At 38.7% G+C, this 20,448-nt stretch overlaps 1 protein-coding gene across 1 annotated transcript in view; it reads right to left on the bottom strand.

Moving 5' to 3' along the window:
• Positions 1 to 3,182: 3,182 nt before the first annotated feature.
• LOC309824193 (uncharacterized protein) overlaps positions 3,183 to 20,448 on the bottom strand; it is a gene marked incomplete at its 3' end in the record, with an annotated part of 29,322 nt that continues 12,056 nt past the window's right edge. Inside the window, exons 3-5 of the mRNA XM_082656915.1 lie at positions 18,614 to 18,656; positions 3,462 to 3,636; positions 3,183 to 3,293 (exon numbers count right to left, since the gene is read on the bottom strand). Of these exons, the coding sequence (XP_082513041.1) occupies positions 3,183 to 3,293; positions 3,462 to 3,636; positions 18,614 to 18,656 (329 nt within the window). The remainder of the gene's footprint in view (positions 3,294 to 3,461; positions 3,637 to 18,613; positions 18,657 to 20,448) is intronic.

Here is a 20,448-nt window from a genome sequence, read left to right as displayed (position 1 = left end):
CTCTAAGTGACTGAAAGGTACAACTGGATATTAGACCTGTCTAAAAATTGTCCTTTTCTGTCCTCATATACAAGGGTTCAGCTTGATTTTTGGATAGCTGTCATTAAAAAAAAAAAAAAAATGTGCAAAGAGCTAATGCCTTTTGCTACAAGACAAACCAATTTCTCCTGGACATGCAGTAATAGGAGGCAATGCCATGTGTTGGAAGCATGCACATATTTTATGATAGATATTAATCTGGAGGTTAACAGCTAGGTGCTCTGGTTGAAGTAGTTTATTTCAAACATACATATAATGTTAACCCACTTTGTAACAAAGCCTTCAACATTTCATATGCAAATTCGTTTTTCTTTCTAGTTTAAGCCCAAGGAAATCCCTATAAGTCTTGTCTCCAAAGAGAAAATATAAAGAATTCATAAGATGAAAGAGTTCTTATCAATTGTATAAAAAACTAGAAATGTACTAACTAGACAAAAATGTAGACGTCTAAGAGAACGTCCAACAAATAGAAAAGTAGAGGACTGCACTGAGATTGCAATCCTGAGAAAAATACATTATTTCTAATTGAAAAAGTAAAAGGAGATAGTATAAGTTAAAGCCAGAAGAAAAATTTTAAACCTACAAAAATACGAGTCAATACAAAGTTAAAAACCCATTAATTTTACTATATACCCAAAAGATTCACAAAAGATCTCATGAATATCACAAATTAAAATAAAACAAAAGCCAGAAATATTGTTTTCCCCAAACTGTACTACCACCTGCTTATTGCTTCAGTGGTAAGAAGAAAAAATATCTTCAAATAGTTAAATTGTATACCTACTTATATTTTAACTCTTAGGTGGATCTTGTTATATAATATATATGATCTCTAAAGAAGACTTGTTGATTGTTTATTTTGGCATCTGTTAGGAAATTCCTATTTAATTAGATAAATCTCCTTAGCTAACTCTTAAATAAAAATAGATGCAAATATAGTATGTTTCATATCATTCATTTTAGACCTCTAAGAGTTGGAAAAGCTCAACCTGGAGAAGAAACTAGTTTTATTGAGGGAAGAAACTACTTTCCAGTTTAGAAGAGGAGGGATTATCCCATTTCTGTAGAGGAAGCAATCAGGAAGATACAAAAAGAATGGTCCTTGCCTAGTGCTAAGGCCAGAACTACTGTGAATATTGTACCAGATCTTGTAAAAACAGCCACTGTGCTGGCACTCACAGGCCCGGGTCATGGTGTGTTCAACGATAAAGCTTTGTTCCAAAGGATGGAACTCCTTTGGGCCAAAAAGCTTTCACCTGCATTATTCCATTAACCTCACTGTTTTGTTATGGGAAATGTGTTTATTTTTTGAAATGACATTGAAATATATCCTTAAAAGAACACTTTAGGTCTCAACAAGATTCTCTTCTCTTTCAGCCAACATAATGTACCTTTTAGAAATCAACAGTCTACTTCTTTCTTTAAATCATCACATTTCAAAGCTGTAGCAGCTAATAAATGTTAATATAATTTTTCTAAAACTGCAATCTCCCTAAATTTCTATGCTATCTTCTTTATCCTGTCTTTTCAAGGTAAAGGTATCTTTCCAGTTTTCTTAGCATTATCAGGATTATGGATTTTGTTCATTGTTAAAGTTCGTTATTTATGGACATAAGTTAATGTAAATGCAAAAATATCTTGTATTATTCACAAGCTGGCTGACTTAAATCACTCGCTCTTAAAACAACTTTACTGCTCTCCACTCTGTTCAAATGCACGGAAATATAAATTCAGGATGATGTGGCTTTTCTGCAATGCTTTCTTTTCAGGCTGCAGTCTACATGACAGCGTTATATTTTATCTTTGCTGCTGTTGTTGTTCAATCTATAAAATCTCTCTTGAAGACCCCCCAAAACAGCTTGTAATTTACTTTTACTTTTGGTGATTCACTGTTTTCAAATTGCCATCTCTGACCATATCCCCCTTCCAGGGGAATTTATGCAGACTCTTTTTTTTTTTTTTTCTTCTACATACTGATTTACGCTAACCTGAGCAATTTACCACTTCTACATCCATGTAGTAGCTCAAATAAAATGAGTTCCTGTGTTAATCCCACGGTAAACCTCGGTAATTCTCACATCACAGGAGTTGTAAACGCTTGTTAACAGAAAAAGAATGTTTTTCCCAAAATAGCTACGTAACTCTTAAGACTACTCAAATTCCTAAATAATCCTTTTTACAAGACTCCCGCCAACCTTATTTTGATACATAAAACATGTGAAGCCTATTTTAAAAGGTATTTAACAGTGACTTCATCAAAACAGCTTCCTAGTTGTTCTCATAATGTCTTTTTTCTAAAGTTTTCAAACTGTTTTTAAGCCAACTTGAATAGTGATGAATGTGAGCCGCTATCAAAACGCTTAAGAAGCATTCTGCCAGACAAGATGGGCAAAAATGTTCTAGATCTGCTCAATCTGACATTAGAGGTCATGCAACTTGAAAAAATGAAATAACTATTTCCAACACTCATTGAGCCCTTCATTTTAAAAATAACTTCAGGGCTATTTCCACACTCTACATTTAATAATACAATTTTTTAAAAAGGATGTTAGGCTCGGTGAAATCAGAAACTGATCTGCCACTTAAAGCTGGTGAGTCTATTCTTAATGGGCCTCTGGTAGATTTGGGATACTGACGATAGCAGTTTCATTTAAGAACTTCACTAAAAAGAATGACATCCGAAAAGGACTGCTGGGGAAGACAGGGAAGAGAAGACCGGAGTCTCCTGAGAAGAAAAAGAGAAACGATTTAAATAAAGTCGCTAAGGAGGAAGGAGGTGGTGAGACGCGTAGACAGAAGAGCGAGAAAGAAGATTGAACGAAGAAGTGAAATGGAGCGCAGAGGAAGGCAGAAGCTAACGAGGAAACAAATGGGAAAAGGTAGTGTTTTCAAACAGGCATGCACCAGGAAGGGACGAGTTACGGCCTGGAGTAGCCCGAGTGCTTTCAGGTGAAAGAGATGCTCGCAGAGAACAGGGACAAGCAGTTTACTTCCAGGCTTTGGAGCAAACTAAAATTCCCTGCCCCGAGCCTCTCCCAGCCTCGGCTGAGCGCGGAGGCGGCGGCTGGGGAAGGGGCCTAGCCAGGAGCCAGGCCCGGCGTCCCGCTCCTCTGGGCTCCGCGGCCGAGGGAAAGAGGCGAGGATTAAGCGGGAAGAGGTCCCGGCCGCAGCTCGGCGGCACCCCGAAAACGGTCCGGGGCCTCGGAGGTGCCCGCGAGCCGTACCCCCTGCGGCGGGGCGCCCAGCGGCCTTACCTGGGGCGAGGGAGGGAGGCGAGGTCTAGGGCGTCCGCTCGCGCCCGCCGCAGAACCCCTCTGCTGCACTCAGCCCAGGCTTCCAAAGGAGGCGCGACCCTGGCTCAGCCGCCGCTTTCCCCTCGGGGTCTTGGCCACCGCCTCCGCCGCCTCCGGGGCTGTTTACACCGTTGGGCCCCGCACGCCGCCGCCGCTGCCGCCTTCTCTCCACCCTAGCGCCGTTGCCGATTCGGCCGCCGCCACCTCCTCCGCCGCAGCCTCGTCTCTCTGGAGCATCTTCCAGCCACCGAACCCTGAGAAACAGAGACTCCAGCCGCGCCGGCAGGAAACTCCCCCGCAACTGCTAGGGGGACGAAGCGGTCAGAACACCGGCGGCTTTTCCGCCATTGAGCAGCAGCCGCTCCGCTCCTTCTGCCTATGCAGACTCTTAACCCATAATTGCTTTACTCTTTACCTCCATTTCTGGGTTCTTAAATTAACTGTTACATCAGTGTTCTTCATTACTCAAATTATTTTTTCTTAGGAACTTTTCCTGGAAGTAAGTTCATGCTATTTTTGACAAGCAAACATTTGACTTCTGAAAGAATTCTTACAGAAATGGGTTTATATCCCAAATGCACCACCAAAAATCTCTGTGACCTTGCATAAACGTCCCTTACCATTTCAGGTGCTATCTTTGCTTGACTCCAAAGTGAACTGATTAAAACTATGAGCATCTAGCTGTTATGTACTTTTGTCTCAGTTTGGTCAATGAAACTCTCAAAAATCCATCAGATTTTCATTATTTTTATCATTAGCCTGTTTGTATAAAATAAGTTACCATTTATGGAGCCAGTGTTCTCCTTTATTCCGGCATCCAATCATTGTAAATATTTCTCATGGACACATTCTTAGAAGGCCTATGAATAACCTGGCCTCTTACTGATTCTCCCTTTTGGAGTCTTACTAGCCAGACTTCCCCAATAACTTTCAGAGAGAGTTTTCCCCCTTTCCGGGTCTTCTTTTTGACTTCTATACGCCACAGAACTTTGAAAAGTCATCACACCAATACTAATATTACCACATACCCTCCAAAAAGCTCCAAGCTGTTTATGCCTATTCATTAAGTTAATACTTTATCAAAACTTGTCCAATTGAGTAGTTTTAGCACAGATATTTTACACATTTTAGCACAGACATGCTCTGTTTAAGGCTGACAGATCCATTAGGAATTAACTTTCTGGTACATTTTCCCTCTGACATTTTCCTCACAACTGCGTTTCCTCATAACTGAGCCATCAGTTATCTCTTGCCTATAGAAAGGCAGATAAGAGAAAAGAAAGCTAAGTGAGAAAAGATATGTAAATAGACTAGCACAATATTGGACACATAATAAGTATTCAATAAATGATAGCAAGTATTCTTACCCTCATCCTCACATTAGTTTATATGTATTAAAAACTGATTACTGGACTCAACTCTTACTTCCATTTCTCATTAGATCCTCACAGAAACCTTGGAGGAAGCGAGGTTTTATCCCCATTTTACAGGTTGGGAGACTGCAGCCTAGAGGGCTTAAGTACCTTAACTGAAGTCATATAGTCAAGAAATAAGCCTATATTTGTCACAATCACTTGCCCATGCTTTGACGTGACACCGCCACCCATCATTTACCCAGCTTCACCAAGGTACTACTAAATTTTTTACTCTTATTCTCCTCTCTTTGCTTCATACTACCATTGCCACCAACCCAGTCAAATTCACTTTTAATTTTCCAATGTTAGTGAAGGGAGTAGAAGGTGGAAATTGAGGTTAAAGGAGGAAACTTTAATGTTATTCAAGGATGACTTCATCTTAACTTCCAGCCTTCGTCTACCCATTCTCTGCTCCAGTCACACGCAGAGTATTTGCTATCTCTTCCGTAAGTCTTGACTTTTCTTGTCTTTATGCCACTTTTCTTTTCTCCATTTGCAATGAATCTCCCTTTCCCTTGGTTCTTCACCATTCCTTACTCCATACTCTCCATTAAAATTCAAATCTACCTTTAAAGCCCAACTCATATACCAGTTCTGTCCTGCAGTCTCCTGGATCTGCCAAGTCAGAACTAACCACTTGCTCCTCCGTGCTCCTGCAATGGCAATGATGTTAGAAGGGCGAGTGATTTTACAGCTCGCTCACCACCTGCGGGAAATACGTCCTATTTGCCCTTCCACATCCTTTCTCCACCCAACTCTATATGGATGGCTTGCACGGCCTGTCTTAGTAAGTGTCCTTGCTCTGGCTTCCGTTTGGCTCACCAATGAAGAGTACCAATAGAAGATTGTAGGGAACGAAGGAGGGGAGTGAAGTTAGGGTATTAATTCTTGCCAAATTGTTGGGAGTTGGCTGCATCCCCCAACTAACATACAGTGCTTCTCTGTGGGGCGTCACAGCATCTTTGGGGAGGACTCTCTCTCCAGCAAGCCTTCCTTTCTCTTTCATCTCCTATAAAGTAGCCACACTTTTACTGAACCCAGGGCACTACACTATCTCTTGATTCTCTACATTGGGCTCAATTTATCCTTATTGATGTACCCCTGATTTCCTGCTGAGACCCTGTCTGATGAACTTCATAATATGCTCTTCTAAGCTGTTAATTTTACAAACCACATTATTACACTTATTAGAAGAATGTCTTCAGGATGTGTCAGTAAGCTCTGATTGGTGATAATGGTAAACAGCTAGAATTTATGGAACATAAAGCATGCTTTGGTTACTCTCTTGAGTACACCGTGTGCATTATTCTAATTAATTTAAATCACTATTAGCTAAGCAAGGCACACAGATGCTAAGAGGTTCCCAGAAGTAACTTGCTCATGGTCACTCCAGTGTCTCAGTAGTGTTTAGGACTCAGATCTGTCCAAAGCCTAAACCTTAAGTTCTAGGTCTAAGCAGTGGGTCTCAAACTTGAGTATGCATCAGCGTCACCAAGAGAGCTTGCTGAAACAGGTAGTGGGCCCCACCCCCAGAGTGTCCGAGTCTGTAGGTCTGGAGCAGGGCCCAAGACTTTCACTTCTAAAAATTCCTACGTGCAGCTGATGTGCTGGTCTGGGTACCAGACTTTGAGAACCACTAGTCCAGGCATTTTAGGTCCAGAATTTCAGGTGTTAGAATAATTTTCTGGTGATAAATGTCGAAAAAAAAAGCAATGCATTTTCCTGTTTGTAAGGAGGTAATAAGTTCAATCTTAAAGAGTCAATAATGGGGCTAAGTGTTTAAGAAAGAAGAGTTATTCTCCAGGAAGATGGGAGGAGATGGACATTCTAAGGACAGGAATGCCCTTTCAGGAAACTTGCAAAGGGAACAGAAAAATAACATAGTAAGATTCTGCTATCCAGTGTTCACAGAACATGAGTGGGATACTCTTGACTGTAAAATGGGAAGCCAACTTTTGCTCACCATATACATACCTTATTCAGTACAAATGTTTATTAAGAATCTCCAAAAGCTAGACACTAGGCATCAGGGCTACACTGATAGAGCAGATAAAGTGCCTGGCCTCAGGGAGCTTGTGCTTCAGATGATGTACATCAGCTAGACAGACTGAATGATGGATACTATATTGGGTTCACACTTCGTCTCAAGAAAAAAATATATCCATAGACGTGATCCAGGAGTCAAATGGCAAAAGAGCTAGCCTCAAAGTGAGTGTTAATTTCATTAAATGGTAGGTAAAAATTATTTTATATGCCGAGATAGGCTCTGCTTAAAAGACACACTATTCCTCCAAACGTATTATACAAGCCAGCTTATGAACCTGTGACTTTTTCTAGGAGAAATGTTGCCTTCTTTCCCAAGAAGGGAGCGGTAGGGGTCGGGGTGGAAATAGTTTCATCATCAGAGGCACAGTCTCACTGCTACTGCTCAGCTCCAATTCGCAACCTTCTGAATGGTTTCCAGACTAAGTCATTTAGCAAAGTGATGAAGAAAAAATGGCCCATTAATCTTATGATGCGTGTTATAACTTAACTCTGGGTTTCGCATAGGAAAAATATTATTTGCATTGATTAGAAATATGCTTTACCGCTGCATATATTATTCACTCTGAACATTCTAAAATTATTAGCTGGGGTTGACATGATGAACTGCACAGGAGTACTTCTAGATGACATCTCAATGTCATCTGTTACTCACATCATATAGGTCTAGGAATCAATATGTATTTTACTCAATATGAGATCTTATTCCAAACACCAAAATATGCCTGTTTTTATTCGATGGTTATCATCATGAAACTACCAGCTAAACATCATTTAGAAAATTCAAAGCAAGTAAATTACTGTATTAACTCTCCAACTATGATTATGACTTTCCTCCACTTATAGCTGAACCTAATATAATGATCTGGTCAGTCTGACTAGGAGGATTTATTCATTAATTTACTCAAATGTTCTGAGGTATATTTTGAAGGACTTAAATTATGGTCTGCTTTGTAGGATCCAACAGTAAGGGTGCAGGTTTATCTCTTACAAGCTCTGTGACCTTGCCCAAGTGACTTAGCATCTCTGAGCCTCACTTTCCTAATCTGTAAAATGGAAACAATAATAGAACCCAAGTTGTAAAGCTGAAGGAAAAAAAAGTAATATGGTAATGTATTTTGGCACAAAAGAGCAGTTACGCTGATGGTCATTATTTGTGAATACTGTTGCTAAGATTATTGAAAACCTGTTGTGTGTTAGGTGCTGTTCAAGGACTAGAATTGTAAGCCTGTTCTTCACCTTTATCCCAGTTTTACCTGCAAAGTTCTGCCATGCACTGGAAAAACATACTGGTATTTCTAGGGAAGGGGACCACTCAGGTGACATTTTTGTTTCACCAGGTATATAAAGTATACAAAGGTTATAGTGTATCTTTCAAGTCCTTTGGACGTCTAGTTACCTTTCACTAGAATGATTCTAGTAGATCCTGATAGATAACCTGAGACAAGGTCAGGTCAGTGATGTTGGTACCTTTTCTGGTTTAAGAGCATAGGGCAGAAACACAAGAAGAGAGGTCTTCCTTTTCCACTCCTGTTACTAAGAACCCTCTCGAATAATGACAATCTGAAACAGATCACTACATTGTTGCATGTTGTAGAATCAAAGCAGCGTACAAAGCAAAGAGCACTGGCCTCCATTATACTTGCATTTCACTCGAGATTCACTTTTCTAGACCGTGGAGAAAGCAGATGTTCCAACACTTTCCAGGTACTGGAATATTACAATCTGGCAATCTCCACCACTGCATGTTTGATCACACTATTCCCTGCACATGGAATGCTGTTCCATCAAGGTCAGATTGACCAGTGCAAATACCTGATTTTATCGTACGGTCAGAACCAAATTAACTTACTGAAATTCTGCCCAGCTCAGGGTCTACCTTCTCTGTGAAACCTCCTGTGAGATCCCAAGTTACAAACAACTCTATCTTCTTCAGAAGACATTGTATACTATATAAATAGTAATTTACATATATATATATATATGTATATGTGTGTGTATTTCTTTGTTACATTAAGTTATAACTGCTGTGGTTTCTCTTCTTAACTAAACTGGACCCCCTTATCATCACAGTGGCCATGTACTTCATTGTATCCTCCAAAAAATCCAGATAATAATATCATGGATTCAGTATATAGTTGTTTAATAGAAAACAATTAACTAACCACTGCAGAATACTAGTGTCTCTCAAGGTGTGTTCAGTGGATCATAAATCCTATGAGACAGTCCATGAAGGAAAAGATTTCAAATAAATTTGGGATCTGTTGTCCACTACATCTCCTTATCAGAGACTCATAATTCACAAGACTCGTAAAAAGCTCTGTAGCAAAGAAACTGTTGACTTAGTTTGACCCAGTATTTCTCTTACAAGAGTATCAGTTCTGGAGGTCAAGGACATTTTCCACCTCTAATACAACATCTCTACTGCCTAGTAGAGTGCCTGGCACTTAGTAGACACCTAATAAATATTTGAATAAGTTTCCACATACATTCCCCTTTTAAGCTATAGAAGAAAAACACAGTATATAGTAGATTTTGATTTACTTGGGGAGAATAATAATATGAATAGATAAATTTACACAAATCATTTTAAAGTATATCTATTTGATAATACTTTTTTCCACAAATCTACACAATTGCACATTTAGTGGTGATAGTAAACGAACTACATTTGCTTCTGAAAACTTGCTAAGAAGGATGGCTACTAAAAACTACAACTTGAACCCAGAACAATTGATTTAGTTCATTGGTCCCCACTCCTTAGCACTTTTAATATAGAAGAAAATAGACGCATATATTTCTTTTCTGCCATAATATGACATCATATAAGGAATGTGATTTTATTAGCTAGAAATAAGATTTGCTTTTGTTATTTTAGTACATTTGATCACATAAGAATAATTCTAGATTTTTTCCCCTCCTGTGACTCTCATAGCATCCCCATCTAAAATAGACTTTGGAGATTTAGATCAAATGTCGTATCAATTGTCCTAGACTGCTTACTATGTGCTTTCACTATAGATTTTAATGTCAATAGAGAAAGGAGAAGGAAAATTCAGAGGGAAATGAAACAGGTGTATGCAACACCCCTCTCTACTACCGACATTTCTCAGAATTCTGGGGGAAGTTGCATCTATAAGTGGAAAGTTTTTCACCATGGAACTCACGGTGGTTGAACTTCTCATGAAGAATTTTTTTTTTCACTACTGAAGAAAAATATGTTTGATTTTACCATAACTGAAAAGTTCTCCTGTTTCTACTTCTGAGGTTTGCCCTCAAGACTACTGTTTACCTAATGGAAGGGACTCCTATGCATGGAGGAAAAAGTGCACCATTTGAAGGAAAAGCTAAAGGAGTGGTATTCAGGTAGCTCCTCATTCCACCAATGAAAACATACACATAGATTTTCCACTTTACACCTCATTTTCCACCTTATTTTCATGATTTTGAAATGAATATGTAGGGTCTGATGAGTTTGTCAATAGTCTATAATTATTAGTGTTATTAAAATAGAATACAAATGATAAGCCATATGTAAAAATGCTGTGTGAATAAACTGCTATACCCCAAATAATACAAATGAGTGGATGGCAGTAAATGCTAAGAGGGATTAACAACATAAAGGATATTGAAAAAATGATGACCGTATTTCATATTTATGTGTCTTTTTCTCTCTCACTCTTTTTTTTTTTTTTTTTTTTGCGGTCCGCGGGCCTCTCACTGTTGTGGCCTCTCCCGTTGCGGAGCACAGGCTCCGGACGCGCAAGCTCAGTGGCCATGGCTCACGGGCCCAGCCGCTCCGTGGCATGTGGGATCTTCCCGGACCGGGGCACGAACCCGCGTCCCCTGCATCGGCAGGCAGAACACTCAACCACTGCGCCACCAGGGAAGCCCTTCTCTCTCACTCTTACTCAACTCCTAAATAACTAAGAGAATATGCTCACAAATGGTAAGCATGTTTTGGATGTTCGATGTGTGTTTGTGGGAAAGAACAAAAAAAAACTGCCTCAATTAGGTCAAATATCATACAAGAGATGAATGAGATTAGAGATGGGATTGGGATTTGTGTTAGTTACTCAATAGCTAACCAATCACAGATATGACAGTGTAGTGCAATATGCAAATATACTTTTAAACAACTTCTCTTAAGTTATCTACTGTCTGTAAAGACAATCACACTCAACTGCTCTGCACTTAACCCCAGAGCTTCTGAGTTAGAATCTGTTAGAAATAGGTACACGTTTCATTGCTTTGGCAACATTTACATGGCTCTGCATCAGGCAATACAACTGCTAAGATCACACTCTGGGAATTCAGGAAAGGCTAGTGTCCAGTTCTGGTCGTTCTACCACCCAACTGTGATCTAGGGTAAATTCCTGATGAAAAAAAAAAGAAAAAGAAAAACGCTGAAGATGCTGAAACAGTATTTCCTACTTCACAGGGTCATCATGGGGATAAAAGGTCATTAGGATAAAGTGCCTCTCACCCAGGAAACACTGATAAATGCTACTGATGCTACCATCATCATCATCATGACTGATCAAGAACATATTGCCACATGGAAATTCAACATTCCCTGGGCCATTCACAACTCTCCTTTAAAGGACTCATATTCTATGTGGGGTCTTAACACCTTCAAATAACAGAAAATACAAGTCGTTACGCCTTTTTTTCTGTAGCTAATTTTGGCATCTTTCACTTCTGTCCACTTAAGTGTTGGTTTAGCATATTCTTGTCACACAAAGAAGCTACTTCCCAAAGAGAGGAACAATGTGTCAAGTGACAAAGACATTGAGTGAAGTCTTTCACATCCTAGATTGTCCACGGTACAGCTCAGCTGGTCTCTGGGTTGGAAGGCCTGGGTCTACTTTGCTCGTCTGTTACAGGGGAAGGGACGTGGTCCTTAGCATGTGGTCTGTGAAACAGAGGCATCTGCGGGTAGAATTATAACACAAGCAGAACTGGCTTCAATTCTTCCTTCTTAGGTCTTTTTCTTCTTGTTCAGCTGTTCAAGGAACTTGCCTGCCCTCTGTCCCTGCCAGGACGATGTTACATCTGCCTGGATAAGTAGGTCACCATTGTGTATCAGGAAAGGTCTTATTTGTAATCATCAGGAACCAGATACGGCTAATTTGAGCAGAAAAGGAAACTTTTGGAAGTTTATGGTTAGGTCTCAGTAACTAGAAGCAGACTAAACAACCGAAAGCCAAGGCTATGCTATTGCAATTATAGGATCAGGCCAAAGTGATGTTATAAGTCCTAGCTGGCCTTGCTACCAAGCAGGAACAGGAAACAGGAGGTTGACCCAGCACTGCTGGCCTTGCTTCTTTACATCATTTATTTGTAATTCAAAATCCAAGAGAGGGGTGCAGTTGGCCAACCTGAGGTCGCCCGACTGTTTTCCATCTGTAAGGGAGACTGAGCATGTGAGTAAACAGTGTATCTGACATGTTCAGCTTGTATAACAAGAGGAAGGCTCTGTTTCTCACCAAGACCCACAAAGTGGAAAATTCCCCAAAGAGAAAGGAATTTCAGATCAGATGCTTGGAAAGTTAAAAACAACAACAACAAACAAATGCAGATGTGGAATTAAAGACATGGAGTCATTAAGAACCTATATGTGGAGTGATTCAGACCTGAGTTCACATCTGGAGCAAGCTACTCAATCTTGCTGAGCTTCAATTTTCTTTAAAGGAAACAACGTGGAAGATGATATCCACATGTAACCTGTGGTACACATGAAGGAGGGTAGTACAGTATATGATGCCTGGCACATCCTATGCATTTTCTAAAACTACTAGTAGTACTATTATTATTGTTACTTATTATACAATTTATTGTAGAAATTAACAGGGAGAGTATTAATAAATGTTAATACAGTGCTAAGTGTCACATTATTTGTTGATTCAACAAACATTCCACATATCAGAAAATAACCTGTTAGTATATATACATATATATATATATATTTTTTTTTACAGAAGAAAAGAAACCCTGAGGCTTAGAAAATGTAAACAATGTACCAAAAGTCACTCATTTAAGAAGTAATGGAATATTATTCAGCCTTAAAAAAAATGAAGGAGATCCTTTCATTTGTGACAATATAGAGGAAACAGGAGTGCATTATGCTGATGAAATAAGCCAGACAGGATAAATACAAATGATATCATTTATATATGGAATCTAAAAAGAAAAAAAGCCACACTCATAGAAACAGAGTAGAAAACTGGTTGCCAGGGGCTGGGGTGTGGGTGGGGAAAAGGGGGGAAGACTGGTAAAAGGGTACAAACTTTCAGCTGCAGGATGAATAAGGTCTGAGGATCTACTGTATAACATAGTTACTACAGTCAATAATACTGTATTGTATAACTAACATTTTCTGAGAGAATAGAACTTAAGTGTTCTCACCAAAAAAAGAAAAAAAGGAAAAAGGTGTCATGAGCTGTTAGATGTATTAATTAACGTGATGGGAAGGATCCTTTTACAACAGATATGTATATCAAATCATCATGATATACTCTTTGACTATCTTACAATTTTGTCAATTATACCTCAATAAAACAGAAAAAAAAGAGGTAATAAAGATGAGACTCCAATCCAGGATTATCCAGCTCAAAAAACTACACTCCTAACCATTACAATATAGTATCCATCCATATGTTGTAACTGTAAAATGCTTAACACAAAGGAAACGTTAAATAAGTGGTATTTATTCTAACTCTAATGCTTACTAGATATTAGTTATGTGGTATGCTTTACATCTAACTACAAGGGTATAAGGTGCAAATTCTTGCTACAGAACATAAAAGCCCCTGTGGTACCCTGCAGGATAAACACAGTACCTGTAAATCTCTCATCTCTCAACCCAGAGTCTCCTCAAGTTGGAGGTCTTTACCCCCTTTATAATGTGGGAATAATGCCTTTCCCACATTTGCACTGGGCATGAAAATCCATACTTCCAGGTGTATACTGAACCTCCACTTAGCTCCTCGTCACCTTGGAATCACCAGACCAAAGATCATTTATTCCATTAATATAAATGATGTAGGGATAGAAGTACAGAATATACAGAGAGTGTTGGAGGAATCCAAACAACAAGTCCTCCACTCTCAAAACAAATTTTAGAGTTCCAAAAGTAAAGAGCAATGTTTGGAAATAAAACTAAAAATGAAACTAACATCTACAATTAGCCAAGTATTTATTATGGGCCAGGCTACTTACTAGGCACTTGATAAACATCACAGCTCATCTTCCTGCAGTCCTTCAAAGCATATAATATTGTTTCTATTTCATAGAGAAGAAAATTGTATCTAAGCAGGTTAGTGATTAGCCCAAGACCACAGGGCTAGGCTGTAAGAAAGAAGGCCAAGTTTCAGTGGTCAAAATGGTGATGGATGTTATAACTAGAAGATTACGGCTAATCAAATAAAAATATTCAAAACGGTCCTAATGTATTATTAGGATTTCTTTAGAATAACTTGGGTGCCTTAGTGAATACAGTAGTGGTAGGCACTACAGTCTCTTTAATTTGCTAATCATACAAATCTACTTTAACATTCTTGGTGACAAGGAGCTAACTACTGATAAGACAGCTTCTTCAGTTTTGGGGCTACTCCAGGGTGAAATGCCGGAACGTCTTACTGCCTGCAATGTTACCTAGTTCTACCAGGGGGAATAAAGCAGAACAAGTAGCCACTGTTCTTGACAAATGGATACAGTTTCAGTTTTTCAAAATATGCGTGTCAGATTCATTCACTGTATCAGATAGATCTGTCAAATGGCTTTGCCCCTTTACTAATGGATGGCACACTGCAGACACACGTTGGGTCAAAGGACTCAATGTCACCACCTCATTGATACTGTCATCAATATAATTTGTATTGGCATTTTGTCTCACCCTGACTTTAAGGACTATGTGAGAAGATCCAAGTCTCCAGACCATGGACTGATCACCTCTGCTTGACACAGTATTCTCTGCTCATTTCCAGAGGGGACCAAGGATGAGCTCTTGTACTTCTGAGTCTATTCACCCTACCTGGCAACACATACTACCTGGGCTGATTGGATCAAGCAGGAGCCCCAGAGTTTAAATTTCCAGCTGCATTGGAGGAAACAGAGGCTATGCCCCAATCCCATAACCCCTCACTTCTTACTGCTAGCCTATCCTAGGCTGTTCTTGCTGATAGGAGTACTTCATGCTAAAAATTAATTTTGCTTACCTGATGGCAGTCACACAACCTCAAATGCCATTTTTATAAATAAGGCAACCACCAATGGAGTGTGATTTAGGGTTTTTTCTTCTGTAGACCCTGCCCACCCTATAAAATCTCCCATTACTGCATCATGGAGACTATAATCCCTTTCCGAGGGAAGAGATTCTTTCCAACCATAAGATGAAATAAGAACTTACATTTCTGTACTGCCCAAAAGGAAATAAATTGATTACAAAATGCAGGAGAATGACTGATTTTCCACATTTGTTGTGTTCATTAAAGGGTTTTTGAATAGACTTGACAGTATTAAAGAAGTTCAACACACACAAAATAAAAATTAATAAATGAAGAGAAAAAAATTGCATTTACAACAAACAAAATAAACACATTGATATATAAAAGGTTGTTATACATCGATGAAAAATGGATGTCATAAAGTCACAAACTAAAAAGTATTAACAGCCAATAAAGATATGAAAATATGTTCAACCTTGCTATTATTAATCAAAGAAATACAAATAAAATAATTCAGGTGCCATATTTTACTGACTAGAATGACAAAGTTTTAAAAAACTTGGTAATACTGGTATTGTTATTGATAATACTGGTACTGATGAGTGTGTGTAAGAAACCACACTGGATGTTAAATTCTTGGTAGAAATAAAAAGCACGGTAACCTTTCTGGAAGACAATATGTCAGTATGTACCAGAACTGACAACCAGCCATTCAAGTTCTAGAAGTCCATTCTAAGGAAATAAACAAATGCTCAAAGACATATGAACAAGGATGCTTGTCTCATTGTTTAGCAAAGCAAAACAGGAATAATCTAAATGTTGAACAGTAGGGACTGGTTAAATAAATAACAGAATGCTGTTCAACCATTAAAAATGATGCTGCAGATTTTTATTAGGTGATGAGTAATCATACTTATATTACTAAATAAAAATGTTATAGAACTGTTTTGTAGTTTGATATAATAATTAAAGGTATTTTATACTTGCATTGTATTTATATGCACCCCATCACAAAAAAGTTTCAAAAGATACCCTCAAAAATGTTACAGAGATGATTTATCAGAAATGGGATTTTGAGTTATTTTTCCTTTTTTCTTTAAATCCTTTCAATTTTGGAGTTTCTGCAATGAGCCTGTATTATTTTTACAATTAAAAATATTTAAATTTACAACAAAAGGATCTAAATTCCTCCAGTTTTCCATTTATTTTCCACCCTGGCTCAGGGTATTTGTGTAAAAAAAAAAAAAAAAAATCAGCTTATTTTCTCTTTTGTATCAATCTAAATTTACTTTTCATAAGTTAACTATTTTAGTCTGGCAAAAGTTTCACACAGGAAAATTGTTAAGGTCTGAGTATTCTATTACCTTTAAAAGCACTGGAAACTTTGAAATTATTTCTTTCAGAATTTTCATATAATACTGAAAGGCGGGGGGGAGGTAGCAAAATGAAGGGAAATAGATAGTAGCAGTCAACTTCAATTAAGAAAAAGCAAAAAGAGGCAGTTTGTACTCTTTTGGTACGGCAGAAGCCCCATGTGTCAACTCATGCTAAAAAATGTATATATACACACACATATATATGTTTGTGTGTATTATATGTATATGTGACACACACACATAATTAATCCACAGTCTTAGGCTAATCACTCATTGTGGCAGAAACAACGAGCTGTTGACTACACTTTAATTAGCTCCTCCAGCCTGTAGAGGCATCACTAGGACCAAGATAGGAACAACATTCTCCATCTCCGCTTGCATCTGGGTATGGTTCTATCCCAAAGAATGTGACCAGAGGTGATCTGAAGAGTTTATGTCTGAAGGATAACGAGTTGATAATTGTAGCTTGCAGCTTCCTCTCTCCTTTCCTTTTTAGGACAAACGTAGAGCCACTTGATGAAGGTGGTGGGTCCCTGAATAACTGAGCAGAAAACTGACCCTCAGACCACCAAAGTCCATACTACACTCCTGAGTGAGTGAGAAATGAACTGTCCATGTGTTGCTCCACTGAGGTTTAAGGTTTATTATTTAGTGTTTAACTAACGCAGTTTTTCTTTAAACCTCAGTTGCCTTCTCTGTAAAATAAAGTCTTTGAAAAGGATCCACTGTAAGTTTTTTCCCTTGCTTATGTTTTTATCTTAGTTTTTAATTCTCAGAAACATTGCGCGCATTTTACCTTTTAAGTTAGTAAGTCTACTTTTTTTCCCACAAAGACGGGTTCTTCAAGTTATGGAGAAGTCATAGCATACTGTTGCCTCAGTTTAAGATACGCATTCACATATGAGATGAGAAGGGTGAGGACCCAGAGAAACGCCTTTCACCGAGGGGAGTGAGAGCATACTGAAGAATGTTTAGTAATAAAGAATTCAGATGGGAGAAACGGATGGGTTACATCTGACAGATTTGCTCAAAGGAATTCTGGAAAGGCAAATATGTGAAAATGTATAGCAAAGACATGAAATGCCTTTTGGTCCCTAAATGGATTTCATTTCAAAGACGTGCATATTGCAAATACATGTACCATAACACTTCTCTGTCCACTTCTAGAATTTTCTAAAGCCTGATAGAACATCTGCAGAGAGAGGATGTCATTCCAAGATAATCGACTGCAAGTTACTAAATTAAGATAAAAATGTCCTTAACCTTGAACAGTTTTTAAAGAGATTTTAGAAGAAAGGAGCCCTCCAGAGGGTTGTATAACTATATAATTGTACCCTTTCTAAAAGGCTATTTACAGATATATAATGTTTCCCCTCCATTCTTTAAAGTAAAATATAGGATAAAAAAAATAGTTTGAAAAAAAAAATAGTTTGGGGATATTTGTTTGGGACAGCAGGCACTGCTAATCAGTACCACTCTCTCCTTATTCCTTACTATCAGAGCCCTGGTTTAGGAGACCCCATTATCCTTAAGGCTAAGGTGGCCAGTTTAAAATCCGAGCTGATGAGATCTAAGTGCAAGTCTGCTGACCATCTGTGGTAAAAAATTTGCTCTCTGAGTTAGACACTGCCTTTTTTTTCTTACTTAATTTCTTTTTTTTTTCCTTTTCTTTCTTCCTGCCCAAATTGTTGGAACACTATTGGAGATTCTGGGGTCACTTTGAAGCTATGTGGACATGCTAGAGATGTGGAAGCTGGAAGAGCGAAGCAACCCAGTCCCCTGGTGATGCCCTTCAGCAGCTGGACTAACGCTAGAGGGACTATCTCCAAACTTCCTGCTACCCGTGGAAAGTAAGGTAAATCACTCATTCACTTTCTGTTACCTACTAACTGATCCAGAACTCTAACCTCAGGGTTCTAGAACCCTTCTCAGTATCCCATAGTCATACTCATGTTCCGGACTCCTGATCATCAGACTTGCTTATAGCAGATGTATGGGGAGGGCGGGCTCTTCTGGAAGCCCTCATACTTCCTCCCCTACCCCCACCACACACAAATAATGATCTTTATGTCCACTCATCCTTCTATCTACACTCAGAGGCCAGGGCCCCCAGGAAGGCTTCACTGACAACCCTTTACTCCTCTCTACATGCAGAAAGGGTAGAGGTGTGGGCTCTGGAATCAGACTTCCTAGACTTGAATTCTTAATCTGTTACTTACCAGTTTAGGACGTGGGCAAAGTAGTTACCTTCTCTGGACACCCCTGTAAAAGAGGAACACTAAGTAGCACCTATGTACCTCACTGAAAGGATTAAATGAGCAAATGCAGGTAAAGTTCTTATAATTTTTTCTTGGGTCAATCAATTCTAGCTGCTATTGTTACCTTTGACTAATTTAGGGCAGAGTCCCTTTGCCCTCCTTTGGTTCTCTGGGCCCGTCTCATTCACAACACACACAACCGCATACTGCAGAGTTTTGAAAGGTGGTTCTCAAAATGTGGTCCCTGGGCCAGCAATATCAGCCACACCTGGGAACTGGTTAGAACTCTGGCACTGGAGCCCAGCAATCTGTGTTTTAACAATATTCTCAGGCAAATCTGATGCACACTAAAGGTTGACGACAACTGAGAACATCTGTCTCAGACTCTCCTGGAGGCATTCACCAAAAATAGAGTTACAGGACCTTACACCTGACCAGCTGGAGAAGGGGTCTAGTAATTGCCCTGGGTATCATGCTTGTCATGATTTTTCAGCACATAAATGTTTGAGAATCACTGCCATTTTGAATGTGTGTTTCACTTGTCTGTTTTTCCAGTGGACTTTACTTCCTTGCAAGGAAGGTTTGTGAAGATTTGTTGCTGTTGCTTGCATTATTAGTTTTATTATGCTAATTCTAGAATCTCTGGTGCATAGTGCAATCTCAGGCAGGAAGTGGTGGCTCATTAAAACAGGTATCCCAAAAGTCTTAGTAGAACTTCAAGATTAATTCCTTCAGGAAGAGGTAAGATTGTCATTAGATGCAGATGATACGATACTATATATAGAAAACCCTAAAGACTCTACATGAAAACTACTACAACTGATAAACGAATTCAGCAAGGTAGCAGAATACAAGATTAACATACAGAAATTGGTTGCATTTCTTTATACCAACAATGAAATATCGGAAAGGGAATGTAAAAACACAATGCCTTTTAAAATCACAACCCCAAAAATAAAATACTTAGGAATAAACCTCACCAAGAAGGCAAAAGACTTATACGCTGAGAACTGTAAGACATTAATAAAGGAAAGTGAAGATGATTCAAAGCAATGGAAAGACATCTCATGTTCTTGGGTTGGAGGAATTAATATTGTTAAAATGCTCATACTACCCAAAGCAATCTACAGATTTAATGCGATCCCTATCAAATTATCCATGACATTTTTCACGCAATTAGAACAAATAATCCTAAAATTCATACAGAACCATAAAAGACCCAGAATTGCCAAAGCAATCCTGAAGAAAAAGAACAACGTTGGAGGCATAGCCACCCCAGACTCAGACAGTACTCCAAAGTCACAGTAATCAAAACAGCATGGTATTGGCACAAAAACAGACATATGGATCAATGGAACAGAATACAGAGCCCAGAAATAAACCCACACACCTCAGTTAATCTTTGACAATTAATCTTTGACAAAGGAGGCAAGAATATATAATGGGAAAGAGACAGGCTCTTCCGCAAGTGGTGTTGGTAAAGTTGGACAGCCTTATATAAACCAGTGAAGTTAGAACACATCCTTTCACCATACACGAAAATAAACTCAAAATGTCTTAAAGACTTAAACATAAGACATGACACCATAAAACTTCTAGAAGAGAACACAGGCAAAATATTCTCTGACATAAATCATACCAATGTTTTCTTAGGTCAGTCTCCCAAAACAATAGAAATAAAAATGAAAATAAACAAAGGGGACCGAATCAAACTTACAAGCTTTTGCACAGCAAAGGAAACCATAAACAAAATGAAAAGACAACCTACAGAATGGGAGAAAATACTTGCAAATGAT

Source organism: Grampus griseus (assembly GCF_964374135.1).
Source record: "Grampus griseus genome assembly, chromosome: 6".
NCBI classification, from domain to species: Eukaryota; Metazoa; Chordata; class Mammalia; order Artiodactyla; family Delphinidae; genus Grampus; species Grampus griseus.
The sequence above is the reverse complement of the archived record's forward strand: the minus strand, read 5'-3'. Positions and strand labels throughout refer to the sequence as shown.